This window comes from Mya arenaria, chromosome 14 (assembly GCF_026914265.1).
Source record: "Mya arenaria isolate MELC-2E11 chromosome 14, ASM2691426v1".
NCBI lineage: Eukaryota > Metazoa > Mollusca > Bivalvia > Myida > Myidae > Mya > Mya arenaria.
The window spans coordinates 46,484,990-46,510,516 of record NC_069135.1 but is presented as its reverse complement, the minus strand read 5'-3'; the positions used below and the strand labels follow the sequence as shown (position 1 = coordinate 46,510,516).

General features: G+C 34.2%; 2 protein-coding genes across 9 annotated transcripts in view; one reads left to right on the top strand and one right to left on the bottom strand.

Annotated features, from left to right (window-relative positions):
- LOC128218102 (general transcription factor 3C polypeptide 1-like) overlaps positions 1-4,954 on the bottom strand; it is a 303,630-nt gene extending 298,676 nt beyond the window's left edge. For 7 of the 8 annotated variants that reach the window (XM_052925643.1, XM_052925648.1, XM_052925647.1 and 4 more), the window contains exons 1-3: positions 4,783-4,917; positions 3,764-3,852; positions 973-1,181 (exon numbers count right to left, since the gene is read on the bottom strand). In XM_052925643.1, coding sequence (XP_052781603.1) covers positions 973-1,181; positions 3,764-3,821 — 267 coding nt within the window. In that variant the 5' untranslated portion in view covers positions 3,822-3,852; positions 4,783-4,917. Of the gene's footprint in view, positions 1-972; positions 1,182-3,763; positions 3,853-4,782 lie in introns of all 8 variants that reach the window. The other variant, XM_052925645.1, reaches the window with a different exon arrangement.
- Positions 4,955-5,170: 216 nt separating this feature from the next.
- On the top strand, positions 5,171-24,734 carry LOC128217773 (tumor suppressor candidate 2-like). Its single transcript, XM_052925145.1, has 3 exons — positions 5,171-5,361; positions 18,062-18,170; positions 21,572-24,734. The coding sequence occupies exons 1-3, from the start codon at positions 5,225-5,227 to the stop codon at positions 21,644-21,646; spliced, it is 321 nt and encodes a 106-aa protein (XP_052781105.1). The 5' UTR covers positions 5,171-5,224; the 3' UTR covers positions 21,647-24,734.
- The last annotated feature ends 793 nt before the right edge of the window (positions 24,735-25,527 follow it).

Sequence of the window (25,527 nt, the reverse complement as noted above, 5' to 3'; positions counted from 1 at the left end):
GTCTCCTTCCTATCTATTTTCAACAGCATACTTGTTTATTTCTAGGCAAAATTAGAATTCCCAATTTTAGTCAAAATGACACTTTTTTTCCAATCACAAAGGCCCCAGTCCCATTCCCAAACTGGTGGTACTGATTGCAGAATTCATGACTTCAACAACTTTAAAACTTGAATTGCTATCTGTCCTTATCATAAATATATGCAACCATTTAATGTAAATTCAAATAACAAACGAAGTGTGCAGAGAGTGACTGCAAAAGCTTGCCCTTTTTTTCAGTCAACCAAAAGGGCATAACTCAACAATTATTTGTCAATGGAAACATTTGTTTAGTTATTTCCTATGAATATCTTTAACATTTTGAGTTATTGCGAAGGTTAAAGATTTTTCACGAAGATGCCAACACTCTGGCACAAAGGCTACAACAATATCTTGGCTCTTTCTTCTTCGGAAAACAGACAAACTAATGACTTACTCTTAACAGTTTTGACAACATATATATTTACAATGAAATATGTGAGGCAGTCTCTTTAAAACTAAAATGACATAAGTGAGCCAATCCCTTTAAAACTAACAAGAAATATGTCAGCCAGACCCTTTAAACCTAACAAGAAATATGTGAACCAGTTCCTTTAAAAATAACATAAAATATGTGAGCCAAACCCTTTGAAACTAACAAGAAATATGAGAGCCAGTCCCTTTAAAATTAACATGAAATATATTAGCTAGTCCCTATAATACTAAAAAATATGGGAACCAGTCCCTTTAAAACAAACATAAAATATGCCAATGAGTCTCTTTAAAACTATCAAGATATATGTGAGCCATTCCCTTTAAAACTAACAAAAAATATGTGAACCAGTCCCTTTAAAACTAACATGAAATATGTTAGCGAGTCCCTTTAAAACTAACATGAAATATATGAGTGAATCCCATTAAACTATAAGAGAGACATATGACCAACAATCAACATACGGTTTCAAGAAAATGTTTGGTTTCCGGGTCAATGTAGTGGAAGCGGTTGTAAGAAATGAGATCTGGGCGTGGTTTTGGCAGCAGAAAGAACTCCAGGTGGATGAAACCCAGCACACACTGCCACAGGTACCGGCGAGACCTCTCATCCAGACATAATGTAAACCCCTTCCTCTCAGACAGCCGTAACCACAGGGCCTGCACTGTGATTCCTGGACACAGGTTTAATGTGAGTTCATTATAGATGAGAGGAGGAATTAAACACGTCTTAGGGGATTCAACTTCAATTGTAATAATACCTATTCTATTAAGATACAAAATTTAAGAAATATCCATGCACAACACTATAAAAAAGGTATGTGTGCTCTGTGTTCACACAGTATAAAGAAACATACATGTACATATGTATTGCAATAGACACAAGTTTGCTTTATTTTATATATAAAATATATAATTATTCTTGTGAAATGATTACTTTCAATTTCTCTTCGTATTTGCTGCTTTTAAGTGTTAAGGGTCACTGCCTTTGAACTTTATCTGATTTGCTTTTCCTTTTGGGGGGATTATAAAATATTTTTCGCAGTTCCATTTAAACTTTTTACGTCAAGTTGTAAGTTTGTGTTTTGAAAATTACCCTCCCACCCTTCCCTAAAATAATGCTTTGATTTGCATTTGTTATGTTTGTATTTTGTTGAGAGTGTTTGTGTACATATTTCTAATTGATGCTTTCTATCAAATGTAAAGTATGTTGTTTTCTCTACATAAAAATGTTGTATTTTCCATTTTTATATTTTTTTATGTTTATCTCTATTTTTTAAATTGACTTATTTTTCATAATTGCTTAAAGCATGTGCATCAGCATGTTAATTGGTGCTTTAATAAGTGATAAATGTTACTTATTAAGTAATATTCTTCTCGATTCAGATTATGCTTTGATGCTTTATAGTATTATTTATATATTTTACAGTGCACTCTAAGTATTACAAATAATATCTATTTCATTTTCGAGTATTTCTTGATTGCTCTATAGTATTGTTTGTGCGTAGGCTGTTTTCTAGTATTTGATATCCATTATTAAATATTTGGTAGGAATTAAAATGTTCGAAGTTGTACAAATTGCAATGACAGATAAAAGGGAATTAGAAAAGGTGTGAAAAACCGAGTATCACTGTTGACGCATGGCTGCTAATACTTGAAAAGGGCATTTGAGAAGATAATTGTGAAAAGTTAAAGACGAGAATTTAATCATATTCTTGTGTTTTTTGTTAAAATAAAATTTGCTTTTTATTCATTTATTGGTTTTTCATTTACATTTTCATATTAAGTATACCATACATGTGATAATTTCTTGGGTCGATTCCGGGACATTCGTCGTAATGTCAACGCACACTAGGGGGGTCCGGGGGCATGCACCCCCTGAAATTTTTTTAAATGGGGAACGTCTGTGGTGCATTCTATAGCATATCTGGGGCTATTTTAGTCGTTTTTAACGTCGGGAAAATGTACCTATTTTGACTGCCAAGACGTATTTTTTACTTGACATGGTTGTTTTTTTTCTGCATTTTCTTGAAAAAATAAAACCACCAGATATTTTCCCAGGCTTTAAATGAAGTGCTAACCAGGAGGATATGCAGTCTAATTTCGGTTTCATCAAAACAGGAAATAAACAACTATACGGGCACCTGTTTTCCCGCGCTTTTGAGAACATGCGTTACCAAATATTTATTTTTTCATCACATTTAAAACGTTTGCAATTTATGACACACAATATTTTCCAGACGATAAAGAAGATTTTCCAGTCGATGAGCTTTTTTCCGTTTGGAGATGCATATAATTTTGATAGAGGGACGTGTCAACAATCGGCTGTATAAAGCGATCACGTGACTTACCATGGTCACGTGATTAAAGCACTCTATATAACCACCTGTAAACCCCATATCGTCAGTTTTATTTCGGCGTTAAAACACACATGATAGTTCGGAAAAAAGTTCAAAACACTAAAATTCCTTATGGACGCCTAAGTTGTTTAAAGTATAACGACGTATCTACTTTGAAATTTGAAAGGAATATGGGATGTTTTCCGTGTTTTAATTTTGTTTTTTTACTCATTTTGTCACTTTCTTTGAACTTACCTTCATGCTCGTTTGTTGGTAAAATGTGTGAAAAATATCAATTCATCAATTAAAAGCTATCATTCATAAGACCAAACAAATCCATATGAAAACAATGAATTTGTATACAAGAACCCTCCCCCACTCGTTAAGCAACTCAATAGGCCGATAGATCAATTATCGGGTGATTGACGATGACCTCGGCGACACACGTACCAATTAACGGATTAGTGTCAACATGTCCTGTGTTTTACGACCAGTGTCCCGGACAGGCAAAATAGCTGACTTACATTGGTAAAATTAAGATAATCGATTCCGATTCCGAGATTTTTTTTTTCGTTTTTTTTTATGACTTTCCAGGACAAACATGCACCCTACGTGACTCAGTGACAGAGATACGATTTCCGGGACAATCCCGGACGTCCGGGACGTTATCACATGTATGAGTATACGACAGCTTTTGAATATATGAGTGATTCCCACAACGCAAGTAAACTGACGACTTCAAACTTTGAGAATACATTGTAAGACATTTCATAATACACTTAAATGGAAACTTTGGTCGTTCGAAACATCCGATCATTCAAGGGTTAAGCTTGGTCCCCAGTAACCTTTTACTGTATCACCTTTCCATGGGCATTCAACACCCAGATAACAAACATTTCAGTGTGCTCAAAAGTTACCATCCAGTCCCTCCAAGGCAATCTCCTCCAGTATGGCCTCTCTTACATCACATGCCATTCTTATCCACTCTGTCAACTCCGACTGAAAACTGAAAAAGTTATCTCTACATGTAGATTAATGATAAGGGTTGAAAAATAATGACCGGAAGTCTAGATCGGATAAGAAGAGCACAATAATTCAACCACAATTGCTTGTTTATTGCTAGCGATCATAGGGTATTACTCATAGCTAGAATTATGGACATTGCCTATTATTGTCATATTTTAACAATGTGTTCCGATTAACACCATGAATGGTTTTCGAGTTCTGGCCAACATGAAAGTATTGGTACAAAAACACTGATGACAACATCCACACTATGGTCAATGGTCTAACAGTAATGTAAATAGTTGGATTTTACAATTTTTTCCCAATTTGCAAGGCGCAGGCGTTAAAAATAATTCCAAAAAAAATCACTGGCCTACAGTTACATAAGCTTAAACAGCTTTGTTGTTTTGTAATTTGTTGATTGACATTATAACGTGATGTTATTAATGTATGTTTTAACTTGTCAAAATATCCAACCCCATCCTGGTGGTCTAGTGGTTTAGGTGTTGTTTAACTAAAGTCATTTATTGAATAATGAATAATACCAAATTACTTAATTAGGTCCCGGCTTTTCTCAATAAGCGATACCAGCATTTACTAGATAAGGTCCAAACCTCAGCTGTCCCGGCTATTCTCAATTTTGTATAAGCAATTTTATATTTTATATAATCTATACCTACAGCACGGACCTATAATTTATAAACCACAGGGCGTGCGTACAGTAACTAACTAAGGTCCCGACCTGAGCAGTCTCAGCATTTTCCAATAAGCGATCCCAGCAGTTATCAGTAGAAGTCCCTGCTTATTCATAGATTTCCATGTCTAGAAATACTACAAAATATATTATTAGGATGTTTCCTGGCAGTCTGGATCAAAATGCTTTCATTGGAAGCACGCGTGCCTCCCCCTCCCAACCCTTAACAAGCCTTACCTAAAGGGGAGGTAAAAACGCTGTGGACTGTATTCTCTTCACACCTTAATTTTTAATGCCGATATGTTTGCTGTCACGAACGCGAAAACTTACAATATAAGTCAAGCGACAATCCTCAAGAATTGAATTCATGTGCTAAACAGTTTGTTCCCGGCTCAACAGACCACAATGCGCATTGGAATTGCTGTTGCATGGGACCAATATTCTATGCTCGGATTTTTACTTAACCGATTAAAATTGAAAACGCTGAACAAGTGAAAGCAATTTTAACATTATAACGTTGCATTATATGTTACTTGTGATAGGACTTCCATTGACATTCAAATAGAATTCGTAATATTTTTTTTTTACTTTTTCGACAAAAAATAAACACAATCATGTTTTATATAATCAAGACGACCATTAGCTGCTCTGACAAATTATTTTAATAAAAACGTAAGTTATGGGACAGGGTCCATCAAATGTAGCGCGTAAAGTTTCGAAATCAGTCTCTTCTTTGTTTTCTTCAAGTCAGGAAATAGAGCACGAGTCTGCTGTTGGTCGATTTTCAGTAACGCCGTATGTCTTCAAACGCTCTGGGTATGTTTTTTTTTGTTCAATACAGGCGCCGTGCCCCTCCCACCTAGTCCAAATAATTGTACGTTGACAGATTTTTTTTTCGATTTTTGATATGGCAAATCCTTCACATAGAAATTGTATTGTACCAAAAGTGGGTAGTTTTTCCAGTTACGATTCCAGGTTATTCCAAAAAATTGTACGTTGATGTTTTTTTACAATTTTTGATATGTCATATCCTTCATGTACAAATTGTTTTGTACGAAAAGTGGGTTCTTATTCCGATCAGGATTCCGGTAAAAGCATATTGCGTCCTTAAATGATCATAAAAACAAGAAATATTACCAGATAATGTTATTTTATATATAGGTCCCGGGGGGGGGGGGGATTTGAAATTGTATTAAGCAAGGTATTTTAAGTTTGAAATAGATAATAAATACTTATATTCGTATTTTATTTTATAATTGCAAAGATAAGCTTTAAATGCATTAAAACACTAGATTTTCCTTTCCAATAAAACGAAACTTGACTGACACAGACAACAATTGTGCCAATCGTTCCAAGTCGACCATCTCCGACAAACTTTGAGATAGACCTCGTAAATACAATCGTAACAACTCGGCTATCTCCGAGGTGTTCCGATTGTTGTAAAACTGTGAACCGTAGCCTTGCAGTTGCCTTCATGTATATATATCGTAACGATTTGATAGTATGATACGAAAGAACAACAACAACATTTTTTGGTAATATTTCTTGTTTTTATGATATTTTATTGAAGCAATATGCTTTCATCCATAATCCCGATCGGAATAACTACCCACTTATCATACAAAAAAATTTGTACGTGAAGGATTTGTCATATCAAAAATCATAAAATAGATGCAGTTCACAATTTTACAACAATCGGAACATTTCGGCCATGGCCGAGTAATTACGATTGTATTTACGAGGTCTATCTCGAAGCTTGTCAGAGGTGATCAAGTTATTACAGTCTGCGAAATAAGCCACACGCCTGATTTTCATTTTCGTGTCAGAAAAAATATCTCATAAAGTGTGTGATTGCATTACAATGCTTCACTGTATACACTCTTTCAAATACATTTATACCGTTTTTCAAATTATCTGCCATTTGATGACTTCACGATGGGATAGCTGATAACAGAACCAGTTGATCAATTTTCAGTGATGGAATGTGATATAAGGTACAGAACAGACTTCATGTCTTTAAAAAACATTTATTTATTTATGTAGAAAACATATTTCGTATCAATTAATCAAAATTGCCGCGCCTCAACTTAAAAAATTGGTTTGTCACATATGTATATTTTAGCGACTTTCGTGATTGTTAAGACCTGGCAAACTATGTCGTGCACTGATTTGTTAACGGAATTTCCAAAATAACTTGATAGATGCTAGTTTTGTCTCGTCCTTTCTTTGGCATTTGCTAAGATGCTTATAGCCTCTACTTGCACCAAAACAAACTGCAGTAGATTGTATTTTTATGATTTTACCTACATACTTTAACGGTATATGGTACTGAAATCATTGAGTCGTCCAATATAATAAATATGTATGATTCAGAGGAAGACAATTGACAGCTTAGACTCAGAGGATTCAGATGCTGATGATGATGTGAAGATGGCTGAGGACCTTGTGTTTTCTTTGTTGTTCTTTTAACAATAGAATAGCATTAAATACTCTATGAAGTGGTCAAACTTGTTATTTTTCTTTTGGGCCTATGAAATATGATTCAGGTCTATGGATTTGTTAAGTTTATAGGGCCGAATGGCCTATGCTTAGTTCTTTTTATTTCGCAGACTGTTATTACGATTTGGATAAGTGTCTGTGTCAGTCAACACTCGTTTTATTGGAAAGGTAAATAATGTGTTTTTAGCTCACCTGTCACATAGTGACAAGGTGAGCTTTTGTGATCACAATTTGTCCGGCGTCCGTCCGTCCGTCCGTCCGTCCGTAAACTTTTACTTTAAACGACATCTCCTCATAAACTGCTTAGCCAATTTCATCCAAACTTCACAGGAATGTTCCTTGGGTGGTCCCCTTTGAAAATTGTTCAAAGAATTTAATTCCATGCAGAACTCTGATTGCCATGGCAATGGAAAGGAAAAACTTTAAAAATCTTCTTCTCCCAAACCACAAGGCTTAGGCCATTGATATATGGTAGGTAGGATCACCAAATGGTCCTCTACCAAGATTGTTCAAATTATGGCCCTTGGGTCAAAATTGGCCCCGCCCCGGGGGGTCATGTGTTTTCTCTATATGTTTATAGTGAAAACTTAAAAAATCTTCTCCTCTGAACTTACTTGGCCTAGAGCTTAGATATTTGGCATGATTCATCGTCTAGTGGATCTTTACAAAGATTGTTCAAATTATGGCCTTGGGGTCAAAATTGGCCCCGCCCCGGGGGGTCATGGGTATGCTCTATATGTTTATAGTGAAAACTTCAAAAATCTTCTCCTTTGAACTTACTTGGACTAGAGCTTAGATATTTGGCATGATTCATCGTCTAGTGGACCTCTACAAAGATTGTTCAAATTATGGCCTTGGGGTCAAAATTGGCCCCGCCCCAGGGGGTCATGGGTATACTTGATATGTTTATAGTTAAAACTTCAAAAATCTTCTCCTCTTAACTTACTTGGACTAGAGCTTAGATATTTGGCATGATTCATCGTCTGGTGGACCTCTACAAAGATTGTTCAAATTATGGCCATGTGGTCAAAATTGGCCCCGCCCCTGGTTGGTCATGGGTTTTCTCTATATGTTTATATTAAAAAAAATCAAAAATCTCCTCTGAACTTACGTTGCTTAGAGCTTAGATATTTGGCTTGATTCATCGTCTAGTGGACCTCTACAAAGATTGTTCAAATTATGGCCTTGGGGTCAAAATTGGCCCCGCCCAGGGGGGTTAGGGTATTCTCTATATGTTTATAGTTAAAACTTCAAAAATCTTCTCCTCTGAACTTACTTGGACTAGAGCTTAGATATTTGGCATGATTCATCGTCTAGTGGACCTCTACAAAGATTGTTCAAATTATGGCCTTGGGGTCAAAATTGGCCCCACCCCCTTTGGGGGTCATGGGTTTTCTCTATATGTTTATAGTGAAAACTTCAAAAATCATCTCCTCTGAACTTACGTGGCTAAGAGCTTAGATATTTGGCATGATTCATCGTCTAGTGGACCTCTACAAAGTTTGTTCAAATTATGGCCCTGGGGTCAAAATTTGCCACACCCCGGGGCTGATGGGTTTTCTCTATATGTGTTATATTGAAAACTTAAAAAATCTTCTCAGAACTCACAAAGACAAGTAACGTCTTAATTTAAACTGGATAACATATTTAGTACACATACCAATTTTCAATATGGGCCACATACAACAATTAATAACAAATATACATATATAGATACACACGTAAAATCAAGTAGTGACAAGAGCTTAGATATTTGGCATGATATATCATCTAGTTGACTTGTACCAATATTGTTCAATCTTTGGCCCTGGGGTCAAAAAATGGCCCCACCCGGGCGGTCATGGGTTTCCTTATATATGTATATGATGAAAACTTATAAAATCTTCTTCTCCGAAACCAAAAGGCGAAGGCCTTAGATATTTGGTATGAAGCATTGTTTATCGGACCACTATTAAGATTGTTCAAACTTTAGCCCTGGGGTCAAAATTGGCCACGCCCCGTGTTCATAGGCTTAGGTTTTCAATATTTTTATATAGTCTTATATAATAAAACTTTAAAATCCTCTTCTCCAAAATATAAGACCTAGAGCTTTCATATTTGGTATAAAGTGTTACCTAGTGGACCTACACCAAAGGTATTCAAATTATTGTCCCGGGGTCAAATTGGCCTTGCTCAGGGGTCATTTGTTTTTACATTGTCTTGTCACTTAAACATCTTTTCCTCTGAAAGTAAAGGTCAGAATGACTCCATACTTGATATGTAGCATCCTTACATGGTCCTCTCTCAACTTTGTTCAAATGGTTTTGTTTGGCCCCTTTTAGGGGTCACCAGAGCAAAAAATAGAAAAACCTTTAAACAGCTTGATCTTATTAACTGCTTGATGGATCTTCAAGTCTGAAGCATCCTAGCATGGGCCTCTGTCAGGTATTTTCAAATAATTTTGTTTGGCCCCTTTTAAGGGCCACCAGAGCTAAAATTAGTAAAAAAAACTTAACATTTTCTTCGCATGAACCCCTTGATAGATCTTCAGCAAATTTGGTTTGAAGTGTCCTTGCATGGACCTCTCTTAAATTTGTTCACATAATTTTGTTTGGCCCGGTTGCCATGGCAACCTAAAGGAAAATGTCAACAATTGGTTATAATCATCTTCTTCTCCTAAACCGCTTTGACAATTTTGATGAAACATCATAGGAATGATCCTTGGTTGGTGTTTTTTCAAAATTGTTCAAAGAAATTAATTCCATGTAGAACTCTGGTTGACATGGCAACCTAAAGGAAAAGTGTCAACAATTGGTTACAATCATCTTCTTCTCCTAAACCGCTTGGACAATTTTGATGAAACTTCATAGGAATGATCCTTGGTTGGTGCTTTTTCAAAATTGTTCAAAAAAATTAATTCCATGCAGAACTCTGGTTGCCATGGCAACCTGAAGGAAAATATAGGCTGTCGTGTCCGCGCTGTGACTTAATCTTATATGGACAGATTTTAAAATGACTTGCCATATGTTTTCGACATACCAAGACAACGTGTCGTGTGCAAGACCCATGTCCCAACCTCTAAGGTGAAAGATACACTAAGTGTTTATTCACAATGGAATGCTGAATATGAGGACATAAAGAGTGTTGGCTGTCATTTAGTATGATTGTGTTTTTTTTCTATGCTCAGAGGCAATTTAATATAACTTGCAATATGTATTTGACACATAAAGGCAAGATCAACTTTTTATGTACTTGTTCATAGATCAATGTCACATTGGGGGGCATTTGTCACATACTTTGACAGCTCTTGTTCAATATTCTTTGAGAAACAAGCTATATTAATAACAAAGGTAAAACTCTTTTACTCAGGTGAGCGATTTAGGGCCATCATGGCCCTCTTGTAATGCATTAAATGCTTGTTTTGTGCAAAATAGCTTTGCACTTACATGGTTAAATATTAATATAAACCTTTATCCATTTCAACCCTTAATACAATTTCAATATTTTCAAACACCCCCGTTTTTGCACAACCCGTTTAGACGTTAGGGATTGGAAGAATCCCGTATAACACGTCTATTATTTTAGAATAGATTCCGACTTAAAGCATAATGTGTCCATAAAATATCATAAAGACAAGAAATATAACTAGTTAATGTTATTAATCCCCTGCCACGGAGTGGGGAGGGGATTATAGGAATGCACTTCGTCCGTCTGTCCGTCCGTCTGTCTGTCCATCCGTCTGGCTGTAACATTTCGTGTCCGGCTATAACTTACTTATGCATTGATGGATTACCATATTACTTGGTACAAATGTTGTCCTCATTGAGACGATGTACAGTGACCTTGGCCCGGGTCCATACCTCAAAGGTCAAGGTCACACGAGGCATTTAAAGGTCAGTACTCATGCTCGTGTCCGTGTTATAACTTACTTATGCATTGATGGATTACCATATTACTTGGTACAAATGCTGTCCTCATTGAGACGATGTGCAGTGACCTTGACCCGGGTCCATACCTCAAAGTTCAAGGTCACTCAAGACATTTAAAGGTCAGAGTACACATGCTCCTGCCCGCGCTATAATTTTACTTTATTGATAGAATACCATATTACTTGGTACAACAATAACTGAACTTGATCCATGAACTCCAACAAATTGCAATTTGTGCCAGTAATCCATCATGAAGTTTCGGATCCATATATTGACAATGCTAAATAGAGGATAAGATATAAATGTTAAATGAAAGTGTTAAACAAGTTGCACAGATTGATACTAAGCGCACTCTACCAAGCATTATCAGTATGTGCAACAAGTTTAATATTTTAAAAAACAACAATGGAAACAATACAAATGTGATAATTTATTTATAACATGTGTTATCTCTTCAAAAGCAGTAAAACAATGTTATGACATCAACACTATATATATGTATCACTTTATCGAAAATACTTAAGGCTTGCTATTTCATCGATGTTATAAATCAAGGACTCATTTTCCTTCTATTTTCAGCCAAAATAACCTTAACATTGATCTTACCTACACTACACACAATATGAATAACTTAAACAAATATTCTTTTATAATATGTTCAAATATCCAAGAATATTTAGGTTACCGATCAAACAACTTGTTTATCCTATATTCCCACTCTTGACCAGTGCTTGTGTACAATTTTGGTCAGATTCGACGTACCTGTCAGGTTGCAAAAAAAATATATATATACTAAAAAACAACGGCGGGGGATATAGCCGTCCTTTGGACTGCCTTGTTTTATATTTGTTCCGTTCACAAACAATAAATATCCAACGAATAATTATGAGTTTGATGGGGTTTTCTTCATTTCAATCTGTCAAAACATAACGATATATACATGAAGGGCATCTGCAAGGCTGCAGTTTGTAGTTTTACAACAATCGGAACACTTCGGCCATGGCCTAGTAAATGTTACGATTGTATGTCATAATTGTTGTCTGTGTAAGTCAAATTGTGTTTTATTGCAAAGGTAAATCATGTGTTTTAATGCATTTAATGCTTGTTTTATGCAAAATAGCTTTGCACTTACATGGTAAAATATGAATATAAACTTTTATTATCCATTTCAAACATATACCGTATTATATCATGTATAGGACGCTAGCATAGATAGGACACAGGCAAAAGATAGTTAATATATAAGATAGGACGCAGCGGAAAAATGTCAAAATCGGAGCAGAAAAATTGAGGTTGGTAAAGTATTTATAACATATATTGAAGTAAAAAACGAACAAAAAAATTGTATATAAGGCATATTTCGATAACTGTCTTGTGTATATTATTTAATTAGCCTTGCCAGCACGTCAGGTAAAGTGTGAACGAACACCCATACGGTATTACCATCACAAAAGTTTGTTCTATTGATGTTTTTCTAATGACAGACAGCGGGTGTTTTTCACACCTTCGTACATTTGCAAAGATTTGATAGTGACAATAATGCTACTTTGCATTATGCACATTCCTTTATTAATTTTTTAAAACAGTAACATACAACAAAATAATTTGTAAAATATCGAAACATGAAAATCATGAACAACGATTAGTTGATATTTACCTCCTTTCCCGATTTTCCGTTGCCGTTATAACTTAATCCAGTTAAAGTGCTGATTCACATCGAGTTTTTGTGAGTAGCGTCCCTTTTTAAAAAAAGTAAACACTCATGTTTGTTTTCAATTTATTTCTCAATAAATCATTTTAAAGTAAACATTAAATATATTTCTGCATGTTAACTTGCGTGATTTTACCTATGTCAGTTGTTCTCTTCGGTGACGCAGTACAGATACTTACTATTACCGCGTTCTTCCCCGGTCCGATATTTTCGACCTGAAATGGACTTGGATGCAATTCTAATAGCGTAGAAATGCTTGTGAAAACAAAAGTCTCAAGTTTTTATTGTATCTTAGGGCCTAGTTTAAGGAATGTTTGGCATGATAATCCACTGCTGTGCATCTTCTGCTAATTGCACTAGTGTCACAGTAGGGGTCATTTTCCTGTATATTGGTTTATTGGCTTAGGGCCATTTAGGGTCCAATAGCATCATGAAACCTCCAAACAGATTGGAGATCTGATAAGAAGGCACCAGGCAATTAGATTAAGATCAATATACAGAGGTTGTGTACTATGTATACACCAATGGGGGTGGGAACACTTATTGATGGCTTAAACTAGGCCTTTAAACTAATACAATAGCTAGATATCCTTGAGAGCTCAGTCTCTTTCGAAAGCAAACCAGATCCACCTATGCATGACTGGATTTTGGCCCTTGAAATTGCTATTGTAGATAAGGGAAAATTACAAACTTAGAGAGACAGTCTGTACTAAGAGAGTGCAGTTAGTTTTAAGGATGCACAGATGCATGTAAGCATGCATGGACCAAAATTTGAATCCTTGGTGTTAAAGCTGGCCCTACCCCTTTGACCTACTTTATTACAAAGACTCACGAGTACCCGGTACTTGACCAGAAGATTGTCCAAGTACTTGAGTACCAATTTTACTACTTGTTGCCATCCCTAGTATGTATCTGTATGTATGAGTGGTGACCAGCATGAGTATTATATATAGTAACTACCTACAGGGTGCATCTATAGCAACTGTATAATACACTCAGATGTTCATCAGCTACCATTGCAATTTACAAAACCAACACCAGTGAGAGCATCGATGTTGTAAAACTACATGTAGGTAATTCTTCAAAATAATAAATGGTTACCTTTGAATTATCTTATTTTATGTTTTGTTCTTAAGCTAACTATTTTTTTTCTTACCTACATCAATATTTTCGTGATCGAGTACGTAAATGTTTTAAACTTTGCTTTAAGAACAAAAAACATCACTTTTCGACTCACATTGACCATATCGAGGGCTCAACGCAACACTATTGTAACTGCAATTTGTACAGAATTTAGCTTTTTGGCATTTTTGAGTGTATTTTGTTAAGATGCATTAACTCATAAAATATTTTAGATGTATTCCTAAAATAAGTGTATCTTTAAAAATATTTGCTACCTAATTGTATCTCTGATGTGTTAAATTCCAACATTGCAACACTATTGTAACTCCAGTTACAATAGTGTTGCATAAAAATTATAAACACTTTGAAAAAATGTCACAGTGCAACACTATTGTAACTCTGTTATACTATATCACTATGATGTCATAATGTTTGATTACATCATCAGTTTCTTGGAAAAGAAGCTAAATATAGTAAGTAGGTTACAACTTTACAACTTAAAGTATGGAAGAAATCAATAACAGTTTGAAGTTTATTTATAGAATTATAAAGGGTTGACCATGGCTTTTGGTTGATAATTGCCCCAGTGGAAGAAATAATTATTTTCACTGGGGCAATTATCAACCAAAAGCCATGGTCAACATAATTATCCTCATGATCCTGTATAATACATAATATGTTTTGTCATTTGTCAATGATTTCAAATGGATTTAAAGAACATGATTTTGTGGAACAATAAAGGATATGCATTATGATTAGCATGTACGGTAGTGACTTAAGTCTTAACGTTTTAAAAATGTGAAATAAAAAAATGGTTTTGAATGGCATTAGCTGTGAAAAATAACGAGTGACTGGAAATCACATTAGCAAACCTTTTCGTACGTGTTTTCAGAATAAGCCTGCAATATTCTCATTCTTCAAATATTTCCTGTTTTACATTGGCTGTTTTGGTTGTTCATTTCAATTATAAGGTGGGCACAGCCAGGGTCGTCAAGCCTAAGGAGCAATTTCATAAGCATCTCGACTTAAATGACCCTAGCCATTCTGCTGGAATAATTAAAATTCTCAGCGAGTAAAGTAAAAAAAAAAGTTTCTACAAAACATTTCCTTGCCTCAGTGCTTTATGACCTTTAACGGATGTAAACATCTGGTACAGTTTCGGGTAGTACTCATTACTGAAACAAAATGATTGCCTACCAAGTATACAGCGGCCATTCTTATTAACGTGAAATTGATGTCAGTCTTTACGTTCTCGTTCTCATCGGGCAATTATGCCATAATCGTAATAATCTCACGGGTTGGGACGATAATCATTATTACGCGAACGAATTTCTATAGTGAATGTTATTATTTATAGTAACATGCGTATAAAAATTTATCCCAAGATAAAGGGTAAGAATCATATCACATCATTAGTGTTCACTAAAGTTTGTGTCAATATTGCAATAATGCATAGAAATGTTTGAGAGGCTTGCGCTTTATAAATACTGAAGTGTTTTACTTTTCATATAAACAATTTCTTATTGTAATAATATCTTATGAAATTATAAATAAAATAACAAAAAAAATATTATTATGTTATGTTCATTACAAGGTAAAAATAAACTGATTTCTTTTATTTTTTTAAAAGTTGGCTGTACTGTATATGAAGATTAATATGTGTAACCATTCTAAACATTTTCTTTTATCATTTTTTATGTTATATTAATAGTTCAATTTTATTACAGATTTAACTTTAATTATGTGGCCCTGACACCATAGAACCATAATCTATTTAAGTGAATACCATGACATTTTGGTACATGTAGTTCAGGTGTTATATAACATCCCAATGCAATTCAACGGAAAGGTCACACTTAGTGTTTATTCACAATGGAGTGCTGCATATAATGACATAGAGTCTAGGTTGTCGTGTCCGGGCTGTCACTTTCTCTTGTATGGACAGATTTTAAAATAACTTGCCACATGTGTACCACATACCAAGACGACGTGTCGCATGCAAGACCCGTGTCCCTACCTCAAAGGTCAAGGTCACACTTAGTGGTTATTCACAATGGAGTGCTGCATATAAGGACATAGAATATATGTGTCGTGTCCGGGCTGTAACTTTCCCTTGTATGGACAGATTTTAAAATAACTTGCCACATGTGTTCCACATACCAAGACGACGTGTCGCGTGCAAGACCCGTGTCCCTACCTCAAAGGTCAAGGTCACACTTAGTGTTTATTCACAATGGAGTGCTGCATATAAGGACATAGAGTATAGGTTGTCGTGTCAGGGCTGTAACTTTCTCTTGTATGGACAGATTTTAAAAGAACTTGCCACATGTGTTCCACATACCAAGACGACGTGTCGCCTGCAAGACCCGTGTCCCTACCTCAAAGGTCAAAATCACACTTAGTGTTTATTCACAATGGAGTGCTGCATATAAGGACATAGAGTATAGGTTGTCGTGTCCGGGCTGTAACTTTCCCTTGTTTGGACAGATTTTAAAATAACTTGCCAAATGTGTTCCACATACCAAGACGACGTGTCGCGTGCAAGACCCATGTCCCTACCTCAAAGGTCAAGGTCACACTTAGTGTTTATTCACAATGGAGTGCTGCATATAAGGACATAGAGTATAGGTTGTCGTGCCTGGGCTGTAACTTTCTCTTGTATGGAAAGATTTTAAAATAACTTGCCACATGTGTTCCACATACCAAGAAGACGTGTCGCCTGCAAGACCCGTGTCCCTACCTCAAAGGTCAAGGTCACACATAGTGTTTATTCACAATGGAATGCTGCATATAAGGACATAGAGTATAGGTTGTCGTGTCCGGGCTGTAACTTTCTCTTGTATGGACAGATTTTAAAATAACTTGCCACATGTGTTCCACATACCAAGACGACGTGTTGCGTGCAAGACCCATGTCCCTACCTCAAAGGTCAAGGTCACACTTAGTGTTTATTCACAATGGAGTGCTGCATATAAGGACATAGAGTATAGGTTGTTCTGTCCGGGCTGTAACTTTCTCTTGTATGGACAGATTTTAAAATAACTTGCCACATGTGTTCCACATACCAAGACGACGTGTCGCGTGTAAGATCCGTGTCTCTGCCTCAAAGGTCAAGGTCACACATAGGGTTTATTCACAATGGAGTGCTGCATATAGGGACATAGAGTATAGGTTGTCGTGTCGGGGCTGTTACTTTCCCTTGTATGGACAGATTTTAAAATCACTTGCTACATGTGTTCCACATACGAAGACGACGTGTCGTGTGCAAGACCCATGTCCCTACCTCTAAGGTGAAAGATACATTAAGTGTTTATTCACAAGGGAATTCTGATTATAAGGACATAACAGTGTAGGTTGTCAAGTATGGGTGGTATTTTTTTATGTTCAGAGGCAATTTAAAATAACTTGCCATATGTATTTGACATGTAAAGGCAAGATCAACTTTTCATGTACTGACCTTGTTCGTAGGTCAATGTCAAATTCAGGGGCATTCGTCACATACTGTGACAGCTCTTGTTAAATTATAAATTTGATCACTATAAATATAAACTGTTTATTTTGGTGTGTTTTGAAATTGTTATAAGCATAAATGAAGCTATAAATTTTAACCTTGAAACAGATTGAAGATTAAACCTTCAAGTTGAATTACAGTGCTTTAAATCTTAAAGCTGCACTCTCACAGATAATAATTTTGAATAGTTTTTTTTATTTTTTGTGGTGATACGAGCCAATTTTTGCGTAAATGTCTGTAAAGCAGTGATAATTAGGACTGTTGACAAAAGAGCAGATCGCAGTTTACATACTTAATTTTCAAAATTGATGTTTTATGGCTAAAAGCATTACTAACATACAATATGACTGAATTGAAGGCACTGATGCCAAATTGAGCTGATTCCATGATAAAAAAAATTTTTTTTTAAAAAGGTCAAAACTGTCAATTTGTGTGAGTGCAGCTTTAAATTTCATATGATTTGCCTCTTCAAACATGAAATTTGAAACTGTGTTCAAAAAGCCTTGTATATTATAGTATAACTTAGAAGGGCCACTCTTGACATTGACATCAAGTTGTATTAATTGACTTTACTCATTACTTTCATGAGATTTTCACGATGGCCGAGGTAGTTAAGAAATAGGTCATTAAGTCTGAATGTCCTAATTTATCTTGTAACAACAGGGATATTTGCCTTTAATGAAGGGTTGACTATATATGATATTTGGTAAGATTTGGGCAGATTGATCAGTATATTAATTGTCATAATCTGGATGTTGATTTCAGTTCCATGTATTTTGATGAGGATGGTGACTTGGCCCACGAGTTTTACATTGAAGCGATGGACAGCAAAGGATACACCCTCGCTCGATCCACAGAGAATCTTACTCCGCAGGTGAATACTAGTGTCAGTCTCTTACAGGTCAAACATTGAGTGGAATTATTTCAAGAATGAATTGCATGATAATCAGGCAATTCATAACTTATATTTACACCAAAAGATTGTTATTTCCAGAATTATTTAAAAAAAACTTCATTTCATTACAGAAAACCTTTCAGTTGTTCTTTCTCACCCATTCTGTAAATGAAATGACCCGATATTAACTGGAAATAGTTTGCCATATGACGTCATAACAACACGGGAAAAATAAACAACTTCATAGTCGATTTTAACGTATAATTTAACAGTTAGTGACAACAATATAATAACAAATCATAAATGAACACTTTTCACCGTGTTGATTTAAGTTTTTCATGGCCTGGTGACACAATTAAAACAATAACAAGATAAACACTTTTCAATGTATATTTATATGCAATCTGAGCATATCTGAAGATGTTGCGTTCATCAAATGATAATTGCAATTGCCGGAAGGTTGTTCATTTTAGGAATGGAAGTTGAGGTGTAAATATTGAAGCATGGATTTAATAATGAAGATGTTAAATAATTTATTAATCATGATTTTATTTGAACTGCTGCAAGGATTTGAATTTGTTTGGTATCACAATGATGATAAATATGCAATCAGTTCTAGGTCATGGTGGCATTTAGGAGTTAAAGATCAGATAAGTTTGTTCAGCTATATCTCTCCAACTGACTTGGATGATTTTGATAGTGTTTGACCAGTAATATTGCTTTCATCATGGTTTGGCAGAAACTTTTTCATGGACCAATTCCTTCTCAAAAAAGTGCGGAAAAAGTGCGTTTAACGCAGCGGTATTGGCACTGCGTTTTAAAATTGAACAGAAAAGCACACTTAAGCGTATTTTTTCTGCGCTTTTTACAAAAAAAAACGCACTAAAAACGCACTTGAGTGTATTTAAGTGCGGTTTTGAACAAAAAAAATACACTTAAAACGAACTTACACAAAAAAAACGCACCAAGTGTGTTTAAACCACGTTTTTTGGGGTAAAAAACACTCAAAACGCACTTCTGCGGTAGAAAACGCACTTCCCAAAGAAGTGCGTTTAACTGTGTTTTTAACCCCAAAATGCGCACTTAAAACGCAGTTAAACGCACTTCAGTAAAAAATTGCATTTTGTTCCCTAAAAATGCGCTTAAAACGCACTTCCGTTTTTTACTGATGATAAGGGAATCTTTTGCACACAAATTTTATGAAAAAACATGTGTTCAACGTGCATTTTTTCTGTGTTAAAAGAGCATTTTTCTGTGTTAAAAAAGAGCACAAATTCACTCAGGTGCATTTTACCTGCATTAAAAGTGTCCATTTTTGCAAAAATATATATATATATATATATATATATATTATGTATATATAAATATATTGAACCATCAAAAATAGAACACATTTGAATAAATAAATACACATTTTGTTTCATTTAAATTTCCTAAACATGAGTTTGTGTTACATATATAAAAAAAAAGTTCGCATCGCATAATTAATTTAACATGACACCTTGTAACTGGACATAATGTATATACAGTCAGACAAACAAGTACATATTTGTCAAATTTAGCAATAATAAAATAACCTTTTACTCAGTGGCAAAAATAATTGATAGAAAATCATGGAACTGTAAGCTACAAATTGGAAAATGACAGTCTCAAGGATCTTTTGTTATATTTTTGTCAAATCTAGAGATGGCCTGACAGCTCTGGAATAAAACAGGGTATCATATTTTAAATAAGTAATGACTTTATTAAACTGATTGACCCAATTTGGCCAGTTTCCAATAACTGGTAAGCCATGTGGAAGATGGCAGTCTTATGACCCCTCCAAAAACCAACACTGTAATCATTTGTATAACTTGAAAGGTGCTAGTGTGCATATTTATGGAAACCTGGCAATTTCAGCTTAATATGTTAATATTAAATTAACATATATAAGGATAAAACAAGTGCACCTTCATAGAGTTTTAAAACTACATCTACTATCTGGGACCAATAATCCTAGTTCCAGCTACTATCTACAACAGCATTGTTATTTATTAAAATATGTGCACTAGATTGAAAGTTGACCAACAAAAGCCCCACAAGTAGTCAAGTGTCATTACAGTGAAATTAACAACTGAAATAAAGAATACATACCATGACCTATCACAAATCATCCAATAGTGGTATTGTCATGTTTCTAATCATAGTTCATATTCACCTGATCAAATGATCATTATTTTACTTCACTAATCCCTTTAATATTAATTTGTTATAATTGGTGTAATTGGTGTAAATCCATTTATTAATTAAAACATCATTAATATTCTTTTAATGAAATCCCAACAAAATGGCTACCAGTAGCTTTTATTTAAAATTGGCTCCCTAAATGCTGTGATTTAATTGGTCCGTGGTACAATCAAATAAGATCAGGCTTATCATGCATGTTGTAAAATTGACAAGGAAATGACAAAGAATTTGGTAGTCATTACAAGAAACTTAAGGAATAATAATTTTATAAATGTTGTTATTACATGCAATTGATTCTTGCCTATAAGTAAAATGTGTTCTTTTGATTACACAATAAATAAGAAATTATATATTTTTTGATTTTTGAAATAATCTTTCTTTTTATTTCATTTTATTTTTTTTATTTTGAAGGTATATTGATCAATAATAAAATGCTTATTTACTGGATGATTCATTCATTCATTCATTTTCTTGTATTTATGTGTGTATTTCATAAATGTTTTTTTGAGAACGGCATGATTCACATTAATATTAAAAAAAAGTAAAAGATTCACTTCTTAACAAAAAGACGCACATAAAAGACGCACTTAAAACGCACTTATTGGTGGTAAAAAAAGAAACAAAATAAAAGACGCACTTTTCCCTTAAAAGATCCACTTAAAACGCACTCTGCTGAAAACGAAAACCTAAAAGATTCACTTTTAACACACTTCTGTATAAAAAGCGCACTTAATGACAGAAAAAATACACTTAAACGCACTTCTGTTAGAAAAGACGCACTTATTCACACAAAAAACGCACTTCAGTTAACAAGACGCAGAAAAAATACACTTATTTAGAAAAGATACACTTATTATAGTTATTAGTTATTCATAAAAATACGCAGAAAAAATACACTTTTTCAGAAAAACGCAGGAAAAATACGCTTTTTAGTGCGTTTTAAGCGCATTTTGGTAAAAAGTGTATTTTTTTTTTAGAAGGGAGAAATGGTTTTCTTATTAGCTCATTCATTTGGGATATATTATTTATCTGGGGTTCATGATGATGAAGGCTATTCTCAATGATGAAAAGTATTAGTAGTAGCAAACATCCAAATGTTTTTACCATCTATGGTTTCTTTAGTCATTATCTACATACTTGTGTGTGTTTTACAGGGTGACATAGAGCTGTCACATCCTCGGTTTAATGTAGACTTTCCTACTGTGATATGCCGTGCGCCGTACACCTGACATCGAAAGCCTTTAGCCCCTGTCACATTCCTTTGTTTGTGTTCAAGTGTCTCAACATGCAAGCTATCTAGTCATTTGGCTACAATATCAGGAATCAACATCTTGCCGAAATGTCTAATGGACGTTAGTTGTCATCTGGGGTGTTGCTGAAAATGAGATAAAGTTCTTGCAGTTAATTGTATGAATTTATGACTTGCCTTCATCATTTAGTCTTGATTCTATTGTAATTTTCTAAACATCGCCCTATTTAATTTTCTTTGAAATTAGTTGTTAAAAATCTTATAAACAGATGTATTCCTATTTCCTACATGTTATACTGATAATTTTTTTATTGAAACTGCATACTGTAATGATTTTTATGCTTATACATATATTAATTTGAATCCTAAATATAGTTGTTATGCTCAGTTATATATTTTGTCAGGTACATGATTGTATTTTTCAGCAGGTCTGTTTTACTTCAAGGCTGTATTAATTAAGCAGGACAGACAGATTGACAACAGATAAAGAAAAGTTTCACATCATTATGATGACGAATATTCATTGGAAGCTCGCCCTTGACTAGTACATTACAAATAAAGGTAAAAATAAAGAGTTAAAGTTCAGTAGGTCAAAGGTCAAGGTCAGGGGTCATCATTTTATTAAGAAAATGTTCCAGAAAAAAGTTTTACTAACAAAGTAAATTTTAATTAATTTACAAAGAATTATGAAACTTATTTAGATAGGTTACCGGTCACAGGTAGATAGATCTTATTGATTATGAAATCAGTAGGTCAATGTTTAGTGGTCAATATTTTAAAGAAACTGTACTTAGAAAATGTAATACTTTAGGAGTAGAAATCTGCATTTTTTATACTCATTAAATGTTAAATATGGTTAGGTCATTTTCTGTGTATTGCTTTTGTAAATGTTTTGTTTATCAACATAGAATGCATAGTTTCTTTTTAAATCAAAGACCAATATAAATTAAGTATAAATATAATTATCAGCATCTTATAATTAGAGCCCTGAATTTTTTTGCCCTATAGTTACCACCTTGTCTGTCTATGTCCGCCTTTCTTCATTTTTGTCGAAACCTGCTTGTGGTGAGCTCGGTTTAGCTGCAGTCTGCAGTGACGGTCCTGTGTTTGTGCATCAGTACTGTTAATCATTGTGTATAGGACACACTTTTTTCCCACATAATTCTTATAAATAAAATGCCTGCGTCTTATATATAGTATTAGGCTTTCGACGTTTTTTCCACAGTCCATTTCCAAAATATGTTTGTTTACATTTCGCTTTAAAGAGATGTTACTCAAATCGATGACGGATTTAGTTATAAAGGCAGTAGAAAATCGGGTACAGTCACCATCAGCAAATGACAACAAATAAGTAGTTAATCTTTTCAAATTTTTCGAATTGTACGATAGTTTTTATGTAGTATGATTCTGTATTAAAAACAAATAGACATGCATGAATTAAAGTGGCATCATTGTGTACTGTCGTTGAGTGAAAAACTCCCTCTACCTTACTGCTGCTGCCTTACTACCAAATCTACAAACTTTTGCAATGACGATGTTGTTCGTCTCATTATACCATTTGTTTGAAATACTTAACTATGGTGTTGAAAACATTTAAGTACAATATACAGCTGTTCCTTATACAATTTATGTCAATGAAAAATGATTTGAGGGCTTCACGGAGAGCGACATCGGGATGACAGATTTAAATGGTTGTTTATTGATTACTTAATACAGTAATGCAGTTAACTATTTATGTGCTTTGTACCATTGTTATTTCAATATATTTTATCATTTATGTACTTATGTTATGTGCTGTACTATTAAATAACCTTTGCCATTTTCACCATTCAATAAAATTTGTCAAAACAAATATGGCGGCTGCCAATTTTGACATCGATTCTCTGTGTCCTTCATACGCATTTAATGGTATCAAGTTTTTTTGTTGTTTTTTTCTTGTATTTTTTGCCCTGTCCTAAATATGATAGTGTCCTACACACAATGGTACTTTGAATTTTCTTATGGAACCTTTTATGGGAGACAATCGATTTTGAATGTGGTGCTTTGCAGCAACATTTGTAGTTTTCATTACTTTTTAAAAACTAGTTGTTGGCTTAAAGCTGCACTCTCACAGATTTTGTAACATTTTGACAACTTTTTTTTTCTTGGAATGAGCCATTTTATGTGTCAATGTCTGGAAACCAGTGATAAAAGACTGCTGATCAATTAATGTTTTATGGAAAGAAAAATGTAATTTTCTGAAGTTGTCCAAACAATTGAGATCTGTTCTATTGTGATTTATCTTATATGACTCAATTGAAGGCATTGATACAAAAATCAGCTGATTCTAAGACAAAAATGTCAAGTCTGTGAGAGTGCAAGTTCAAAATGAATGATATTCAAGCAGATAGGACTATAATTGTTAAAATTGGTTACAATATAATGCCACTTTGTCAGATAAAACAACTTGTATTTTATTTACAAAAACACAGGTGAGCGATTTAAGGGCGATTAGGGCTCTCTTGGTGCTTTTGTATTTAGTGTCAAGAAAAGGCATATATTTCCATATAATCCAATTGAATGCTGCCAATCCAATGATGTTTCTTTCATTTTTTCCAATCATTGTAAATATTTGAAGATTTGCTTTTTGTAAAAATTAGCATATATTGTAGACCTAAGTGCAGTTGTTGTTGTATTTATATATTTTTTAAATTATATATGATTTTAATTAACCCAGAATAGTTTTTGTACATTTATCATCAGAGAAAAATTGTCCATTTAACATTTTTAAAATGCATTAACTTATAAAAACTTTCTCATCTGTGTATTGTTCATTTTTCACTTTGTTAACTAATAAGAATATCTGTTCATATCATATTATGTAGCCACTCTAGGCTAATAGAGAGGTTGAGTTGTCATTTTTTTGCTGAGAACTCAGCACAGACTATGTGTAACCACTTGTAACCATTATTCAAAACAACTCCACATATTTTCATAATAATATGTCATTTTGTTTTGTTCTTAATCAAAACCATTATGTTTTCATAATCCTGTGTTAAAGTATTGGTGAATACATTTTCTTAAACACAGATTGTTTTAAGTTTTATAATCCTCTTATATATGACAGGATGTAAAATGTGAATACCTGTGCTTAGCGGGCAGCATCCACATCTAAACTTTGTCACCTTGTTAATGGATAAAATATCCTGGGACAATTTGACAACTAGTGGGACATTTAAGTCCCTTGAAAGTTATTACCCTTGAACTGACAAAATGCCAATTCCCACATTTGCAAATGTATATCAATAATCAACAATCATGGTCACAATGGTAAATGGTGAAATATCTTGAACACAATTGATTACTAATTCCAGTTACCACAGAGAATAGCCCTTCAATTGCGAACTAACCAAGATTTGACAGTATCTGCTTGAACTTTTGGGAAAATTGCCTTATGTACACAAACCATAACAAAATTTGGTCAGTATGTTTATGAGTCAAATTTATTCAGTTGAGCGATTTAAGGCATAGAATAAACAGAAAATTTGATATAACTACCACTAGTCCAAACCTTGAATTGACAATTGTCAGCGTTCTCTGTGACAAATGTTCATCAATCATCCCTAAAACTGTTCACTAAGTTCATGGGAGTGTATACCGTACATATATGTAACTTTGCACTGGTTAAAGTTTGTCAAAATTATCCATTAAATAAATTCAATGAAGTATGACCATATGATTGACTTAATTCGATATTGAATATAATCCTTGATTAACTTTCAATGTGAGTCATTTTTCATGGAATGAAGGGTTGGCACAAATACTGAGAATTGGTTAAACGTATTAAAATAATATCGGTGGAACTTTGCACTCAGTAAAGCA